General features: G+C 44.9%; 1 protein-coding gene and 1 long non-coding RNA gene across 2 annotated transcripts in view; one reads left to right on the plus strand and one right to left on the minus strand.

Moving 5' to 3' along the window:
• Positions 1-18,591, minus strand: part of LOC138951230 (uncharacterized) — a 38,453-nt gene extending 19,862 nt beyond the window's left edge. The window contains exons 1-2 of the mRNA XM_070322887.1: positions 18,018-18,591; positions 12,587-12,966 (exon numbers count right to left, since the gene is read on the minus strand). Coding sequence (XP_070178988.1) covers positions 12,587-12,966; positions 18,018-18,526 — 889 coding nt within the window. The 5' untranslated portion in view covers positions 18,527-18,591. The remainder of the gene's footprint in view (positions 1-12,586; positions 12,967-18,017) is intronic.
• On the plus strand, positions 1,098-7,353 carry LOC138951228 (uncharacterized). The gene is made up of 2 exons (XR_011451058.1): positions 1,098-1,300; positions 7,038-7,353. It is a non-coding gene; the product is annotated as an uncharacterized lncRNA (long non-coding RNA).
• Positions 18,592-19,104: the final 513 nt, after the last annotated feature.

Genomic DNA, 19,104 nt, shown 5'->3' on the forward strand with positions numbered 1-19,104 from the left:
ACACACAATCACTCACACAGACCCACACACAGACACACACACACACACACACACACACACACACACACACACAGACACACACACACACACACACACACTCACAGTTACAACACGTGAAGTACGAATTTTGGGATACAAAGCATGGGGGCCTCTTTATTCATTTATATTCCACATTGAATAAACACTGACACATGACCTTCAGGTCAATGTTTACCCAAGACATTTGCCAAAATGGAACATAAAAACATACAAGACAAAACATGAAGCTGTCAGAAACAGTTCATTAATTATGAATACATGTACATACGAATCACATATCTATTTCACAACCAAAAGAACACCGAATAGAGCCCCCAAAACCAAATATATAATGAGTACATTCGAGACCTAAGTCTCCTGTTTAGAGTATTTAAGACATGCAATAAAAAGCTAACCATAATGCAGCAGACTTCGCGGCAGATATTGCGACACCTGTACAAAGGAGGTGATGGGGAAGGTGGTGGGTTCGAATTGAAATTGCTGCTTTGCTGTAGCGCGGCTGGCGACTGAGTGACCTAACCACTAACCCTCAGTTCCCTCCAGTTCCAGAGTTTCACCCTCCCTTCCTCAGTGACCACTTTCTCACGCCCACGCATACCCACCATCCGCACTCTACCTGCCCTCCCCTCCCCGCCGCTACCCCTGCTAGCCGTCAACTGTCAGATTACCTAATTCTTCCGTTCCCATCCCTCTGCCCTAGATCTTACCCCCCCCCCCCCCTTCCTCTGACCGTGATAACTCTTACAGCTAAACTGCAATTTTACAAATTTTCACTTAGCTGCTACGATACTCAATAACCCCTCCCCCTCGCCTCAGCTCCCACACCCACACGCACACACACAGACGCACACCCATCCACACATGCACGCACACACACAATCACTCACACAGACCCACACACAGACACACACACAGACACACACACAGACACACACACACACTCACAGTTACAACACGTGAAGTACGAATTTTGGGATACAAAGCGTGGGGGCCTCTTTATTCATTTATATTCCACATTGAATAAACACTGACACATGACCTTCAGGTCAATGTTACTTTCACAGGAGTCTTCCCAGAGACAGAAGATGGAATTCGCGAGAGCTTGTTTGACCATTCAAGCAGACGCATGAAGAGATGAAGATGCACGAAGCAGAGCGACGTGATCTACTAACCGGACTTTACGGACCACGCCAGGAGTCGCCGCGCCGGCTGGGTGATGGAGAAACAGAGATGAACTACACTACGCTGTTCTGGTGATGGGGTAACACATTAATTTACTCATCTAGAACCCTGGGCGTATTGTGTATATGTGTGTGAATCCTGAACGTTGATATAATGTACATGCTTTACCAGTGAGCTATATAAACATATTGAGCTCCACGTATTTTCTTTTATTGTTGGAATGAATCGGAGGAGAATAACGAATGCGTATAAATGAAATAGTAGCCTTCTGACTGACAGTCGGTATTTTAGATAATTCATTCCTGACAATTGGTGACCCCGTTTTCTCCAGTGTATGTGTCTTTAACAGATTGTAGACTGTTAACGCACACTTTTTGAAGATTTTTTCATTGTATGTTGTTTGCTTGACAACGTGTGTAAGCATATCTGTAGGCACGCATTTTGTGAAGAATGTTGTTACAGTAGTGATGTGTTTTCATAAAGTAACTTTTACAGTGTTGTGATTTTGTATATATTATCACCATGAGTGACGATTGGGATTTGTGGATGTCTCGTGGGAAAGAGCTAGGTCTTAAAGACAAAGACTTAACCGGTTTTGTCCGTGAACAGCAAAACATTGCTAGAGATGAACGGAAAGAAAAAAGAGAGGCAGAAAGTGCTCGACTAGAAGTTGAAAAAGAGAATGAAAAGCGAGAGACAGAAAAGGAGCTTGCCAAACTAGAAGTCGAAAAAGAGAGACTAGAAGTTGAAAAAGAAAAAGAGCAGACTAGGCAAAGCGAGTTAGATCTCGAAACGGAAAGGGTGAAAAAGGAGAGATCAGACGGTAAAGTTAGTCAGTCAAACAGTTCTGGACCTTTTCATCCAAAATTGCCTATGTTCGATGAAAACAAAGACGACATTGATGCATTTTTGTTTCGGTTTGAAACACACGCTTCGGCATGCGGCTGGGATAAGGGTAAATGGCCTGTCTACTTGGCTGCTTTATTGAAAGGTAGTGCCTTGTCGCTTTATCATTCAATTTCAGGAGAACAAACCCTTTCGTGGGATGTATTGAAGTCTCATCTTCTTCGTAAGTTCCAATGCACAGAGGAAGGTTTCAGAGAGCGTTTCAGAGCTGTTCGTCCCGAGATGGGAGAGTCATTTTTAGCGTTTTTAACACGCTGTCGTCATTTGCTCAACCGATGGACTGAGTTGTCTGGTGTTTCCAACAAACACTGCCGAAGGTTTACAGGACTTGTTTCTGCGTGAACAGATACTTCAGAGTTGTACAAAGGATTTGGCCGTGTTCTTGAGGGAACGTCAGCTGGGTGACGTAGCTGCGTTATGTGAAGCAGCTGAACTTTACCGTGAAGCTCATCCCAACAAAACCTTAGCACGGAAATCAGATGTTTCTATATTTTCAGCTGGAGTTGGAGTTGCAGATTCAACAGGGTTTAACAACGGGGGCAGTGGTTCTCGAGGTTATCGAGGAGGCCGAGGTTCTTCGGGTACAGGTCGAGGACAACGCAGGGGTGCACGTAGAGGGACCATTAAACAGAGTGATGTCTGTAGGATATGTGGGGGTCAAGGTCATTGGGCGAACCAGTGTGCTTCGTCTAAAAACTGTGCTGAAACATTTAGCTCCGCTGTTAGCGAACACGTTCTTGTTTCAGAGGGACAACCTGGCCTACATCTGGAAATAGGAACCATCAATGGTTTTTCAGGGACAATCTTGCGGGACACAGGATGCACTACTGCTGGTGTGAAACGGGCTTTAGTTAGGGATGATCAGTTCACAGGGCAGGGGCAGCGTTGTCGGTCTTTTGGGGGACACATTGAGACATTTCCCTTGGCTGAAGTGGTTGTGGACTCGCCTTATTTTGCAGGTGCTCTGACGTGTTGTGTCATTGACGATCCTGTGGCAGATCTTATTTTATGGAACCTACCAGGTGTTGTTTCAGTATCTGGGGGATGTGTGGGCTCTATTGTTCCAGACGCTGTCGGACTAGTGACTACCAGGCTACAAACGGAGAAAGCCAAAGGTTCAGTGAGACCGTTAAAATCGGTACCTTGTGTTTTTACTGATGTAACTCCTGAGAAGTTAGCTGATATGCAAACCAAAGATGAATCACTTAAGAAGTGCTTCGAGCAAGTTCAGAAGGAATCGCAGGTCTCAGATCAGAGCAAACCTTACTTCATCATGAAAGATGGGTTACTTCACAGAGCGTTTTGTGAAAAGACTGAGGTCGTCTTTCAAGTTGTTGTCCCTACTTCTTTGAGAGAACAAGTTCTCCATACCGCCCATGACGCTCTCATGTCGGGTCACTTCGGTACCAGAAGAACGTTAAAGAGGATCTTGACCCAATTTTTTTGGCCAGGCGTCAGGCGTGACGTAGGCAAGTATTGTAGAACGTGCGATGTGTGTCAGAAGACGTCTTCCAAGGGTCGCGTTTCCGCTGCTCCTCTTCAGAAGATGCCGCTTATCGACGTTCCTTTCAAGAAGATCTGTATTGACTTGGTCGGTCCTTTTAAACCTGTATCTTCGACTGGATTCCGGTACATTCTGACGATAGTGGATACAGCGACTCGTTTCCCCGAAGCAATTCCATTGAAGCAGATTGATACTGTTTCTGTTGCTGAAGCACTGTTTTCAGTTTTTTCGAGGATGGGCTGTCCTCAGGTCATTGTCTCTGACTGTGGAACGCAGTTTGTTTCTGATCTCATGATGGAGATATACAGATTTTGGCAATCAAGTCGATCCACACTTCTCCTTACCATGCTCAAGCAAATGGGTTAGTCGAACGATTCAACGGAACTCTGAAGAGCATGTTGCAGAAGGTTGTCCAGGAGCGCCCAACTGACTGGGACAGATACGTTCCTGCACTCCTGTTTGCGCATCGTGAACTTCCAAATGTCAGTGCAGGGTTTTCTCCCTATGAGCTCCTCTTTGGGCGCACTCCGAGAGGCCCAATGTCTATCTTAGCGGACTCATGGACAGGGAGGACTGATGGAGATGAAGCCAAACCTCTATATCAGTATGTCTTCGATTTGAAGAACAGAATCGCTGATACGTGTGCTCTAGCACAATCGAATGTTCGTGATGCTGCTCGTATTCACAAACATTACCATGACAGGAAGGCCAAACTTCGTACTTTTGTACCTGGGGATGAAGTTCTTGTACTCTTAACTGCTGACAGCAACAAGCTTCTCATGTGCTGGAAAGGTCCATTCAAAGTGATGGAGGTGGTTAGCCCTGTTGACTACCGCATTGACCTCAACGGCAAACACAAGGTGTTTCACGTCAACATGCTGAAGAAGTATGAGAGACGAGTTTTGACAGCAGCTGTTGCTGTGGGAAGAGAGTTAAGAACTGGTCCAGTTCCTGATGACCAGGAATTCTCAACGTTGATGTCTGACTCTGATCAGAAGGCAGATGCGTGTTCGGATCACGTCTTGGATCCTGTTTGTGCTGTCGCTGTGTTGTCTCCTGAAATCGAGGATGAGGTTGTCTTGCCGACAATTCCTGCAGTTACGGGTGAATCTGTCAAAGATGTTCACTACTCTGATGATCTTTCTCATTCAGGACGTACTGAACTGGAAACCGTTTTTCAGGAATTTTCTGAACTTCTTACAGACAAGCCGGGAGTTACAAAAGATGTGGATGACCACGTCATCCCTTTGACAAGCGATTGTCCTGTATATAGGAAACCATACCCGTTGCCGTTTGCGTCTAGACAGACAGTTGAGAAGGAGATCAAATCCATGCTGGATTTAGGCGTCATAGAACCTTCGAAATCTGCGTACTCTTCGCCTATTGTCTTGGTGGCGAAAAGAGACGGATCAGTTCGTTTTTGCATTGATTTCCGCGCCTTGAACAAGATCACGCATTTTGATGCCGAGCCGATCCCTGACCCGGATGAGTTGTTTTGTAGTCTTGCTGGAGCAAACTTCTACACGAAGATTGACCTTGCAAAAGGCTATTGGCAGATTCCGATCAAGCCGGAAGATAGACATAAAACAGCTTTCCAAACTCCTCTTGGGTTGTTCCAATGGGTTAAAATGCCATTTGGACTGGTCTCAGCTCCAGCAACTTTTGCTCGGATGATGCGGAAGCTAAATCTAGCAGAGAACTCAGCAGTCAACTTTTACGATGACATTCTCATTGCTACGCAAACATGGTCAGACCACGTGAAGCAGGTTCGGGCTGTTCTGAGCAAGATGCAGAGATTTCGTCTCACGGCTCGACCATCCAAACTGTTTGCTGGGTTTTCTGAGTTGGAGTTTCTCGGACATGTTGTCGGTCGAGGATATCTCAAACCAGAGGACGGGAAGGTCAAGAAGATTTTGTCTGTGAATCGGCCAACGACAAAGAAGCAGGTTCGTTCCCTGATGGGGTTGTTAAGTTACTACAGGCGATACGTCCCTAACTTTGCAACCTTGACAGCTCCTTTGACGGATCTAACCCGAGACGATCACGGCAAAACTATCACATGGACGGCAGAATGTGATTCTGCGCTGAAAGCTGTTCAGGAGGTGCTGTCTACCTTCCCTGTTCTTCTCTTGCCTGACCTGAGTCAAGATTTCGTTGTGAGAACTGATGCAAGTTCGACAGGTTTGGGTGCAGTTCTTCTGCAGGAAAAGGGGGGTCTTCTACATCCTGTTGCTTATGCCAGTCGAAAACTGCTTGATCGAGAGTCCAGGTACTCTACCATCGAACGTGAATGTCTTGCCATTGTTTGGGGACTCACAAAGTTCTCGCGCTACCTGCTTTGCCGGGAATTTGTCATACAGACGGATCACAGGCCACTCACATACATGGCGTCATGTAGGCTCAAGAACAGTCGTGTGATGCGTTGGGTATTGTCTCTTCAGGAGTTCAAGTTCGTTGTTCAGCCGATTGCAGGCCAGTGCAATCAGTTTGCGGATTTGTTGTCTCGATCAGTCTGTGACCAAACTCTTTGAACAAGAAGAAAATGGCCCTGGAAGTCAGATCTGTTTTGTATAGGTACTGTATATACAAGTAGTGACGTCGACACTTTGAGTGGGTCTTATTGTGTTAAATGCAATGTACTATCATGGATGATAACATTTGTATGGTGTTATTGAGTTAAGAAATGAGAAATCTTTTATGCAGCTTTCTACTTGAAGTGGGGGGCATTGTCAGATATGACATTTATGGGTTTTATGTATGAACATGTAGGCCTATGTAATATGAGTACTTAGTTAATGATGAAATGATGCTGTTATTAGTATGCATTAATTGACAGAAGTAGACTCGTATCGCGAAAAACATTATTATTGATTCGCATGCCTGTTGGACCATGATTATGGGGCCTGTACTGTTACCTGTAGAGCCGAGTCTCCACGCACTCACGTGCAACAGGTGAAAAACCTGAATGTCCATTTTTTGTAAGGTGAGCTGTTAGACTTGTGTCGCCAGTCACCTAAGCTGTTAGCTTCACTTGCCCATTGAACATGTAAGCGGCAAGTCGGGGAAGATTCTTTTCTCGCGTGCTCAGGTAAACTATTTTTCATGATATGTTTTCGCTGAGGAACACTTGTATGTTTATGAATAGGCATTCTTAATATTCGCTGCTATGTTAACTTAAGTGTTCATTGTACTAGTTCTTAATCTGGATATTCTGAATAGTTGTTTAATGTGTGGATAAATAACTCGGACATGGATGGGAATTGATATTAGTATTGACAGTAGTTATTTAAGAATTCGTGTGTGTGTGGTTGAATGTAGAGTGTAATTACAGCCCAGGGTGAATGATGAGTGAATTGCTGTGTGTGTTATGCCTATGGAAATACTGACTCAAGAATTACTTTCACAGGAGTCTTCCCAGAGACAGAAGATGGAATTCGCGAGAGCTTGTTTGACCATTCAAGCAGACGCATGAAGAGATGAAGATGCACGAAGCAGAGCGACGTGATCTACTAACCGGACTTTACGGACCACGCCAGGAGTCGCCGCGCCGGCTGGGTGATGGAGAAACAGAGATGAACTACACTACGCTGTTCTGGTGATGGGGTAACACATTAATTTACTCATCTAGAACCCTGGGCGTATTGTGTATATGTGTGTGAATCCTGAACGTTGATATAATGTACATGCTTTACCAGTGAGCTATATAAACATATTGAGCTCCACGTATTTTCTTTTATTGTTGGAATGAATCGGAGGAGAATAACGAATGCGTATAAATGAAATAGTAGCCTTCTGACTGACAGTCGGTATTTTAGATAATTCATTCCTGACAAGCTGTTTAATTGTGATATCAGGCCTAGGAACCCCTGATTTTCACTTGGAGCATTCTCAAAGAAACTTAGCGTATGTTAAGAAATATGAGTGTACTCCACACTTTGTCTTTTGTTGTTCGTTGTCGTTGCATGTCTACCGTTCCACAGCCACCTACTATAAGTGCAAGTGTTAAATGACATATTTCCACAAAAGACTGCTTGCAGAGAATCATGTGATGCCAATGACAGATAAGGACATGTTACGTTTTGGAACCAGGGAAAATGCAGCACAAATTATTTATCAACCAAATTGATTGACTTGTGCACCATGAAAAAAGTTTTCTTTGATCCATAAAAGGTCTTTTGCCAGAAAAATTGCTCTGAACATCAAGTACTCTGCAAGTTGTCACACATTTACATTATTGAAATAAAAAGAAAACACACCAGTAACCAGGTTAGGTACGTTAATATCTATAATCAATGTATCGGCACGTTACTGCCTTCTTCGGGATGGTAAGATGAACATTATTGAACAAAATAATCGGTTTAGGTTGTATACTTTGATTCCTGAACGAAGAAGCAGAGGTACTGCATACAACTAGGACTGTAATATCAGCTTTTGCCTGAAACACACACACATACACTTATAAAATTAATGCAATGTCATTGTATGAAGCCAGAACAATCACTAACGTACATAGTTGGACACACAATTACCCATCACTGAACAATAAATCGAAGTCGGGTGGATTCAATGACTAAAGCAGTAAAGGCTTTGAAAAAACCCTCATCACAAAACATCCCCCCCCCCCCAAAAAAAAAAGAAAGAAATAAAACAGGTTGTGTATATATATATATATATAGCGCAGTAAACACCATGCAGGTACAAGCAAATATTTGACAGTGATTATCCTTGTTTTATATAGCACACATTTTCTAGTTTTAATCTCTCTCTCTCTCTCTCTCTCTCTCTCTCTCTCTCTCTCTGTGTCTCTCTCTCTCTCTCTCTTTCTCTCTCTCAGTCTCTCTCTCTCAGTCTCTCTCTTTCTCTCTCTCTTTCAGTCTCCCTCTCTATCTCTGTCTCTCTCTCTCTCTCCCTCTCTATCTCTCTCTCTCTCTCTGGAAAATAATTTATTGACCTGCGGGTTATTTGCGTTTGTATACACATTGGTGATTCGTAAACTATGTTGAAAGAGATTGTCAAACAATATTATATGGGGTGTCTTAAAAAAAATGTATATCAACAAAATCTGTCATTATTATCAGGCACACGGTTTTAACAAAGCTATGTCACGGAATGCAACATAAGTGGCTTAAAAAGTCGTGTTTTTGTGTGTGCAGGATATTCGCTAGGACAGGACCTCAAGCTGAACCAGCACAACAGCGATGCATTCTTCCATGGCTTCCACAAAAGTCTTTCATCTATAGCGGGCATTGCATACAAATAGTCCAAGGAGGGTACCCTCCTTTTTAAAAATTCTTCAGACCAATTATCCCTCTGTTCCCATGTTAAACATGGAATAATTGTGGACAAATGCGAGGACGTTAGCCTTTTTTTAATTTTTTTTTATCATTTTACTTATCATTAAAATTTGTTTAGATTTCGATTCGTAAACCATTTACAGTAATCCTTTGTTTTTTTTAACTTTGTTCATATTCTTATCACAGTCACTTCGTTGTTTAGATTTATCATTAAATTTGTTACCATTATGCAGGAAAAATGTAGAATAAAACCAGGAGAGCTTTCGGTAGAAGATATTTCCTGTGTCAAAAGTTAATGCTTATTCCGATTGATGGGTGCTCCAAACTAAGTTATTTTGACTGCCTCTATTCGAATTCATTTCCAAGACAGGGCTGAGAAGTGGAGAAGCTTAGGAGAGTATCGTAAAAATTGTCTGGGTGTTTATGCAAAACTTTCGAATATGTCAGATTTTACTTTAGAGATTTTAAATACTGTTAACTGACAGAAATGCTATAACTTCTACACCAATTGACTGGATAACTTCATATTCAGCATACTTAAACTTAATGTTATGCATGTGCAGTTCACAAAGTGGCAAATTTGTAGGTTGAATTATCTAACTTTTGCATCACCAATGACACCAACGCTTTCGTGTCTGAGGATTGCCCTGAACCTAGCTGTAACTGCATGCTTTCTTCAGGTCATCGATAGCCTGGGGGTTGAAGAGGATGTTTTTACATACTCAGACATTCAAAATAATCAAAAAGGTAAAAGCCTGAAGGGTTTAAATTGGGTAAAAATGGCTACCGCTCAATGTCAAAACTCGTTCTGTTTAGTCGACCCCCGAATTTGGAGAAAAAAATTAAAATTGCACAAAAGTCGGACCATTCAATTTACAAAATTGCCACTTACTGGAAAGGTAGAACATAAACTGAAGTTAATGAATACCATATATAAAATAATTGGTTCAACAGATGCAGAAGTAATTTGCATGGTTGTGGGTGTCCTTTTTAGGGGGGTCAACCCTGTAGAAGAGACGATTTTCTTTAATTATCAATCCGTAATATATTGTTTGTTATGCATACAAGATTAACATTGACAAATACTTCAAGACTCCTCATTGATCTTAAGAAATGTTGTGGGTTTTTTTGTTACTGACTGATTCACTTTCTATTCACTTTACTCTACATAAGTCACGACAAGAAAAGCAAGGGAGGTAATTTCTTCGGAAGAGGTAATTCTCTCCCCTCAGAACGATTGTTGTAGTTTGTTTGATTTTGTTCCCTTCTAATAAGTATTATTTAAAATAGATCTTTACATCTTGATGTGAAAGGCGCAGTACCCCCCTCTCCCCAGGATGTTAAATTCTAGGTTGTGTCCATGTAAAATCCTGATCCTAGTCAAGATCCGAGTTGGTTTTTCATGCAACTGTGCCTCTTTATGCCACTCAATTAGACATACTTTGCAATCCATAATTGCACGAAACTAAGTACAGGAAATACGTTGTTGTCGTGTTTTTAATATTACATAATGAAATAAAAAATGTCACAACTGGTTTCGTGTTGGGCTTTCTCTCTCTGTCTGAATCTCATAATTACTTCCTTCTGAGGCCTGAAATGTGTTGCAGGCATTGTTCAGCTTACATTTATTGTTACAATTTTTGTGGATATGTTATTAAGTGTGTCTGTGTTTCTATCATTCGTTATCAGTGTGGTTAAAAAAAAAGCACACGTCAAAGTAATTTACCCTTCATCATTATCAAAACATGCAGATACAGGTAATACATATTTGTGATACTTTAAACAAATGCAATGTTTGTTTGTTGCGTCTTTTCTTTTTTTTCAGAGCAAACACACATCGTATTTGTTCAAACGTGTATATTCTGCACTTTCTAATACCCTGCATGGATCTCCAAATCAAGAATAATGAAAAGTCGTCTAATAGCCCTGCAGCACTCACACGAACATGATAGAAGCTTGCATGCATGCACGCAGGCTCGCTGTCTTCGGCTAAACGAGCTTACCATTGGATCTTCGCTCAGACAAATGTAGCTGTCTTGTCCACTTGCTCCTGTCGCATAGATCTGCAATGTGCAACATCATCTTTGATTAATAAGTCTGAGGCACAGACAAACACACACGCGCGCACATTTGCGAGAGAATGCACGTCAGTCTATCAAACAGTATAAAAACATACCACAGACGTGGTGGTGGAAACTGGACATTCGCCGTATAACAAACTCAAGAGATTCATTTGTGTGTGTATGTTTAATCAAAAGTTCATCTTGGGCACATTCAGTCTGTATTGTAACAGGACCCATCCCGTAAAAACTTCGAACAGATCTATTAAATTCTGAAATCCTTGACAAGTTTTTTTTCCAATCATCTGTATCTGACCGAAGTAAAAAAAAAAATCAGCCAGTACACGCATCTACCCCCTCACACGACAATACATATGTGGCGAAAAAAGGAATCGAGAGGGGGGGGGGGGGGGGGGGGGGGAACAAGGAATAAATTAGATCCAGAAATAATTCCACTTCATCATTCCAAACTTCAAGTGTGAAGTGATCGGATACTGTGGTAAAGATACGTGCTTAGTATCAAAACTGAAAATACAAGCCCCAGGGTTTTAAATCAAGGAAACAATTAAAGTTAAAGAAAGATCAACAGAAATGTCGAGAACATGTAATATATTGTACTTACAATCCATTTCAGCATGCTCTTCGAATAATAATCTCCCAGTCAGCCTCGTGCTTACGACTTCGACAGGATGTTTCCGCTCACGCTGAGCCAGTACATTTGGAGTGAATTCAAAGGCCAGAGATGCAGTACAAGCACATTAGTTAGATCCAATTCATTTACATTGCTACCTTGCCCAATTTATGGCTATTTCTGTTGGTAACATCACACATGTGGCAAGCAGTGCTTGTTGCCGACTCTGCTGGGACAGGCAGCAGACGATTTTATTTAGGAACCAAATTCTGATTGGTTAAAACATAAAACCGGAACTCAAAGTACCACTTGTTCTTTGGAAGTATCAAATCAAGAACAGATAAGCAGGTAAATCTGAAATGGGTTCAACACTTTTAAAAAATCGTAGTAAATCAGAAAACACAGTAAACGTTGGAAAAATCGTCCAGTATCGCTTCTACAGGTCTATACTTGGACAAAACATAAAGCAATTCAGTAAAGCTGACACTTCAAAATGTCTGTTTAGTTACACTTTAAAGAACTGGATTTTACACGTAATGTATGTCATGTACAGTAAGCAACAACAAAAACACACACAAAGCAAATGGCATCGTCTGTCGACTAGCCACAGAAACAAACCTGGCGAGGTATGCGTGTACTTTATACACGTGGAAGAAACCGGAACCATGCGTCTTTGTTATTGCCGATATCGTTTGGATATCGGCAAAAATGGCCAACTTCCGTAGCGTTATGCTTTGATGATCGGAAAAGGGATGTGTGAGACCATCCAATCACAGCCCCCGAATTCCCCCACGTGTCCATCAGAATAGCTATATAGAAGTATAGAAAGAGACAAAGAAAGGCAATACACTGAGAGGAAGAGAGAGAGACAAGGCACTACACTGAGAGGAAGAGAGAGACAAGGCACTACACTGAGAGGAAGAGAGAGACAAGGCAATACACTGAGAGAGAGAGAGAGACGCCGACTGACCGAGGTGCAGGGTGTGAAGCAGGGTGTGAGCCACACGTCGACCACACTCCTCGCACCGCCAGGGGACATCTTCACCTTCAGCCTGGTGCCCCTCCCTGTCCCCACTGTAGTCCTCCTTGTAATGCGTGATGGTGATGACTGGCGGCCCGTCACAGGGGGGCTTCACGGGGGGCTTGGTGTAGCGGGGGACACGTCCATGCTTCATGCCATTGGCCTGCTCCACTTCCCTGACGACACAGGGCGGACAGCGCAGGGGGGCCGTGATCTGCCTCACGTAGCGCGTCATGTCGTCAGGTATCTTAAGCTTCACCCCCGCGGCCCACAGCTTGACGGTACACCCTCTACCTTTCAGCTCCCTGTACAGGTGTGAGATGATGTGGCTGTAACACAACACACAGGTGTTTTAACGGTATGTAGGTAGGTACAGGTGTGAGATGATGTGGCTGTAACACAACACACAGGTGTTTTAACGGTATGTAGGTAGGTACAGGTGTGAGATGATGTGGCTGTAACACAACACACAGGTGGTTTAAAGGTATGTAGGTAGGTACAGGTGTGAGATGATGTGGCTGTAACACAACACACAGGTGTTTTAACGGTATGTAGGTAGGTACAGGTGTGAGATGATGTGGCTGTAACACAACACACATGTGTTTTAAAGGTATGTAGGTAGGTACAGGTGTGAGATGATGTGGCTGTAACACAACACACAGGTGTGTTAAAGGTATGTAGGTAGGTACAGGTGTGAGATGATGTGGCTGTAACACAACACACAGGTGTTTTAACGGTATGCAGGTAGGTACAGGTGTGTAACTCAGGTGTATCATAGACTCAGACATACCAGTAACTGGTCCATACACATCCAATCAATTCTCACACACATTCCAAACGAGTTTTGTCTTTCAGAAAAAAACACGTAATGCAATTACGTCATTTGTGTATTCCCAGCTAGCAAGCTTTCGTCGGCCGACTGACGATTTCAGTCGGGTGACGTCGTCAAATGTCGGGAGTCGACGACCGTTGTTGCGCCGATAACGTTTTGACTGTGTGTAAAACTCGGCAAATGTACGTAATAAACCCCGACATCGGCCCGACGCAATGTTGCTGTCGATAAAAATATGCAGAGTTACGGGAGATAACAACTTGAATTTATTATCATTATTTTAACATTTGTTACGTCCCCTGTTCAAGCGTCGGGAACGGCGTGACATGACCCTGCAAATGCGAAACTAAATTATTCATATTTGTTGACTTTTTCACATAGGAGTAGGATAATTAATTGTAAGTTTTGTTTGTATATTTGCAATCAAATACAGCATGAGCTCAAACCATGAGTTTTACATTTTAAAAATACGCCATCATATATACTTGAAATACTCTAATAGCTTTCCTTACGGTAAACAAGATTGAGTGTGAAGATGGCCGGCTGCTACTTTCCCGCGTGAGCGAAGTTTATTTGTTTTCTTAGTTCAAGTTAATATCGAAAGAAGAGACATTCTTGCGAATGTTGCACAGCACATTGATGATATGTTATCCGAGACGAATGTCGCCTCGGGATCTCAATCTGAGTGCTGGTCCCAGTGCCACGTGGTGGCGGTGATAGTTGACAAGTTAAAATTGTGTAGCCAAGGACGGATGGAAACCTACAGGTGTGTTCAAGCTGTTAACGTCAACTCGATGACAACCGACGGATCCAGCGAGTAAGTGATTTTGTTTTTTTTTGCTTTAATGTTAGTTTTGCTGTTATACAGTGGGGGGAGGGGGGGGGGAATACATACTGCTGTATCTGTATATGTAGATGTAGGTGTGTTTTGTCCTGTTACAGTGGGGGGGGGGGGGGTGGTGGAGTACATACTCATGATACTGCTGAATCTGTAGAGCAGTGTGGTTTGCACTGTTACACTTGGGGGGTGGGGTGTATGTATACTGATGTATCTGTAGCTGCAGGTGTGTGTGCATTGTAACACTTGGGGGGGTGGGGGTTGTACATACTGATCTATCTGTAGCTGGTGGTGTGTTTTGCACTGATGCACACTTGGGGGGGGGGGGGGTGTACATACTGCTGAATCTGTAGCTGTAGGTGTGTTTTGCACAGTAACACTGGGGAGGGGGGGGGTGTACCTACTGCTGAATCTGTAGCTGTATAGGCGTGTTTTGTACTGTTACACTTGGGGGGGGGGGGTGTACATACTGATGTATCTGTAGCTGTAGGTGTGTTTTGCACACAGGGGGGGGGGGGGGGGGGTTGAACATACTGCTGTATCTGTAGCTCTAAGTGTGTTTTGCACTCTACACGGGGGAAGGCGGTGGAGTGTTGTACATACTGCTGTAAGGAAGTTTTGTACTGTTACAGTGGTGGCAGCGGGGGGAGGGGGGGTGTACATAATTCTAAATCTGTAGCTGTAAATGAGTTTTGTACTGTTACAGTGGGGGGGGGGGGGGGGGTTGTACATACTGCTGTATCTCATAATCTGTAGCTGTAGGTGTGGTTTGCACTGTTACACTGGGGGGGGGGGGGGGGAGGGGGGGTTGAACACACTGCTGTATCTGTAGCAGTAGGTGCGATTTGTGCTGTTACAGTTGGGGGGGGGGGGTACATACTGCGGTAGCTGTAGGTGTTTTTTTACACTGTTAAACTTGGATTGGGGGAGGGTTGTACACACTGCTGTATCTGTAGGTTTGTTTTCCACTGTAACACTGGGGGGAGGGAGGGTTGTACTGCTGTAGCTGTAAGTGAATTTTGCACTGTTACACTTGGGGGGGGGGGGTGGTACATACTGCTGTATCTGTAGCTGCATGATATACTGCTGTAGCTGTACGGGGAGGGGGGTACATACTGCTGTAGCTGTTAGTGATTTTTGACTCACATGCGAAGCAAAAGTGAGTCTATGTACTCACCCGAGTCGTCCGTCCGTCCGGAAAACTTTAACGTTGGATATTTCTTGGACACTATTCAGTCTATCAGTACCAAATTTGGCAAGATGGTGTATGATGACAAGGCCCCCAAAAACATACATAGCATCTTGACCTTGCTTCAAGGTCAAGGTCGCAGGGGCCATAAATGTTGTCTAAAAAACAGCTATTTTTCACATTTTTCCCATTTTCTCTGAAGTTTTTGAGATTGAATACCTCACCTATATATAATATATAGGGCAAAGTAAGCCCCATCTTTTGATACCAGTTTGGTTTACCTTGCTTCAAGGTCAAGATCACAGGAGCTCTTCAAAGTTGGATTGTATACATATTTTGAAGTGACCTTGACCCTGAACTATGGAAGATATTTGTTTCAAACTTAAACATTATGTGGGCACATGTTATGCTTTCACCATGAGACACATTTGGTCACATATGGTCAAGGTCACTTTGACCTTTATGAAATGTGACCAAAATAAGGTAGTGAACCACTAAAAGTGACCATATCTCATGGTAGAAAGAGCCAATAAGCACCATTGTACTTCCTATGTCTTGAATTAACAGCTCTGTGTTGCATGACCTTGGATTACCTTGACCTTGGGTCAAGGTCACATGTAATTTGGTAGGAAAAATGTGTAAAGCAGTTCTTAGTGTATGATGTCATTGCTAGGTTTAGTGTAAAGGTCAAGGTCAAGCATGTGAGTCGTATGGACTTTGCCCTTCTTGTTTATACTGCTGTAGCTGTACGGGGAGGGGGGGGTATACTGCTGTAGCTGTTAGTGATTTTTGCACTGTTACACGGGGGGGTGGGGGGGGGGGGGGGGGGGGGGGGGGGTGTGGAGTACATACTGCTGAATCTGTAGCTGTAAGTGTGGTTTGCACTGTTACACTTGGGGGGTGGGGTGTACATACTGATGTATCTGTAGCTGTAGGTATTGCATTGTAACACTTGGGGGGGGGGGGGTGTACATACTGATCTATCTGTAGCTGTAGGCGTGTTTTGTACTGTTACACTTGGGGGGGGGGGGGGGGGTGTACATACTGATGTATCTGTACGTGTGTTATGTACTGTTACAGTAGGCGGGGAGGGGGGGGGGTGAACAAACTGCTGTATATATGTAGCTGTAGGTGTGTTTTGCACACAGGGGGGGGGGTTGTACATACTGCTGTATCTGTAGGTCTAGGTGTGTTTTGCACTCTACACGGGGGAAGGCGGTTGAGTGTTGTACATACTGCTGTATCTGAAGCTGTAGGTAGGTATGTTTTGTACTGTTACAGTGGTGGCAGCGGGGGGAGGGGGATGTACATAATTCTGAATCTGTAGCTGTAAATGAGTTTTGTACTGTTACAGTGGTGGGGGTGTTGGGGGTTGTACATACTGCTGTATCTGTAGCTGTAGGTGTGTTTTGCACTATACTAAGGGGGAGGGGAGGTGTACATACTGCTGTAGCTGTAGCTGTAAGTAATGTTTGCACTGTTACACTTGGGGGGTTGTATATACTGCTGAATCTGTTGCTGTAGGTGTGTTTTATACTGTAATACTGAGGGGGGGGGGGGTGTATACGGCTGTATCTGTAGCTGTAGGTGTGTTTTGTACTGTTACAGTGAGGGCGGTAGGGGCGGGGGGTTCTACATACTGCTGTATCTGTAGCTGGTGATGTGTTTTGCACTGTTACACTGGGGGGGGGGGGGGGGTTGTACATACTGCTGTATCTGTAGGTTTGTTTTCCACTGTAACACTGGGGGGAGGGGGGGTTATACTGCTGTAGCTGTAAGTGAATTTTGCACTGTTACACTTGGTGGGGGAGGGGGAGGGGTGGTGGTACATACTGCTGTATCTGTAGCTGCACCCAGCCAGCAAGACATTAGCGGCCGATAGTCGGCCGAACACCCTTCAAAAAGTCGGGCAGGTGACGTCAAAAGATACGACGCGGGTGTTGGCCCGACTAACTTTTGCAAAGAGGCAACGAGGCGGCCGACAGGCGGCCGAACACCTGTACTATAGCGGCACGCATCCGGTCCGATGTTAATCGGCCCGATGGCTTGTTGGACCTGCGGCCCAACACCTTATGCCTACATCGTCCCGATGTCTTCCCGCTGAAATCGATATCTTCCCGATGTCGGCACAAGGTGTCGGACCGCAGGTCAAACAAGTCATCGGGCCGATTAACATCGGACCGGATGCGTGCCGCCATAGTGCAGGTGTTCGGCCGCCTATCGGCCGCCTCGTTGCCTCTTTGCAAAAGTTAGTCGGGCCAACACCCGCGTCGTATGTTTTGACGTCACCGGCCCGACTTTTTGAAGGGTGTTCGGCCGATTATCGGCCGCTAATGTCTTGCTGGCTGGGTTAGGAAAAAGATCGTGGCGTCTTTTTATTGAACATTCCTGCCGGCAATATGGGCGTGGTGTGTGTTTGGTGTCAACGTCATGTTGTGTGTTGTGTGTACAGGTCGAGTTGTGTGTTGTGTGTACATGTCGTGTTGTGTACAGGTCGTGTTGTGTACAGCGTCCTACTTACCCGTTCGCTTCATCGGCTATGATGTGGACCTTCCTGTCTTCACTGCGTGCATCACACCACGCCGCCACTGCCAGCCGGCCTTCCTCTGTCCAGTCCTTGTTCCTCTGGTCCCACCAAGGCGCCATGTTGACGTGTTGCACGGTGAAGACTGGCTGCGCGACAGTGTCGCCTTGCCTTGCCCTGGCCACAGTCTCCCTCAGCTGATGGGACACCAGGTAGGCAGCAGCCTCGCCGTCATGACGTGTCTGTATGTTGAACACTGTGTCACACCCGTCACGGGACCAGGACACACCTCGCAGCAACAATAAAATCGTCTTGGCTGTTCCCGGACCTCCGTGCAAGATCCTGACATCGTCGTCGTCGTCGTCGTCAGGAGTGTCTTCCAGCAGCTCCACCTGGCGGGGAAACAAGGCGATCCTTGTCAGGTCCCTCCCGTGCTCCTCCCCCACGGCGTGTACCACGTGACCTTCAGTCCACAGCTGTAGTCGGGGCTGGGTGCTCAGCGACATCTCCACCGTCGTCAGCGGCACGGCGAACCTGCCAGCACACACCAAACCTCCAGGTGCTTGTTTTAGACAGATGGGGAGGGGAGAGGTGGGTGGTGTGGGGAGTGGTGGGTGGTGTGGGGAGAGGTGGGTGATGAGGGGAGAGGTGGGTGGTGTGGGGGGAGGTGGGTGGTGAGGGGAGAGGTGGGTGGTGTGGGGGGAGGATGAAAGTTCCAGTTAAAATTCAAAGTCGCGGGATTTTAAACAAAAAGAAGAGAAATCAAGCCAAGGTCAAAAGAGGGGAGGCGGGAGGGGGGAAGTGAGAGAAAGTGTGTGTGTGTGTGTGTGTGTGTGTGTGTGTGTGTGGGGGGGGGGGTAGGCTGGGAGAGAGAAGAAAGAAAGAGAGGGCGTATGCTGACCGAACTGACACAAGTGGTGATACCTGTCTGCTGCCTCAGTGCTACCTGCAATTAAGTTGGGGACACAGCGCTCCGCGTTTAACTCAAGTAGCTGTTAGTTGGACAGGAGCAATATGGTTGCGTGTCTGTGCAGGGCCGGACCCAGGGGGGGGGGGGGTTCCAGGGGTTCCGGAACCCCACCCT

The sequence above is a fragment of the Littorina saxatilis genome, linkage group LG16 (assembly GCF_037325665.1).
Source record: "Littorina saxatilis isolate snail1 linkage group LG16, US_GU_Lsax_2.0, whole genome shotgun sequence".
Lineage (NCBI taxonomy): Eukaryota > Metazoa > Mollusca > Gastropoda > Littorinimorpha > Littorinidae > Littorina > Littorina saxatilis.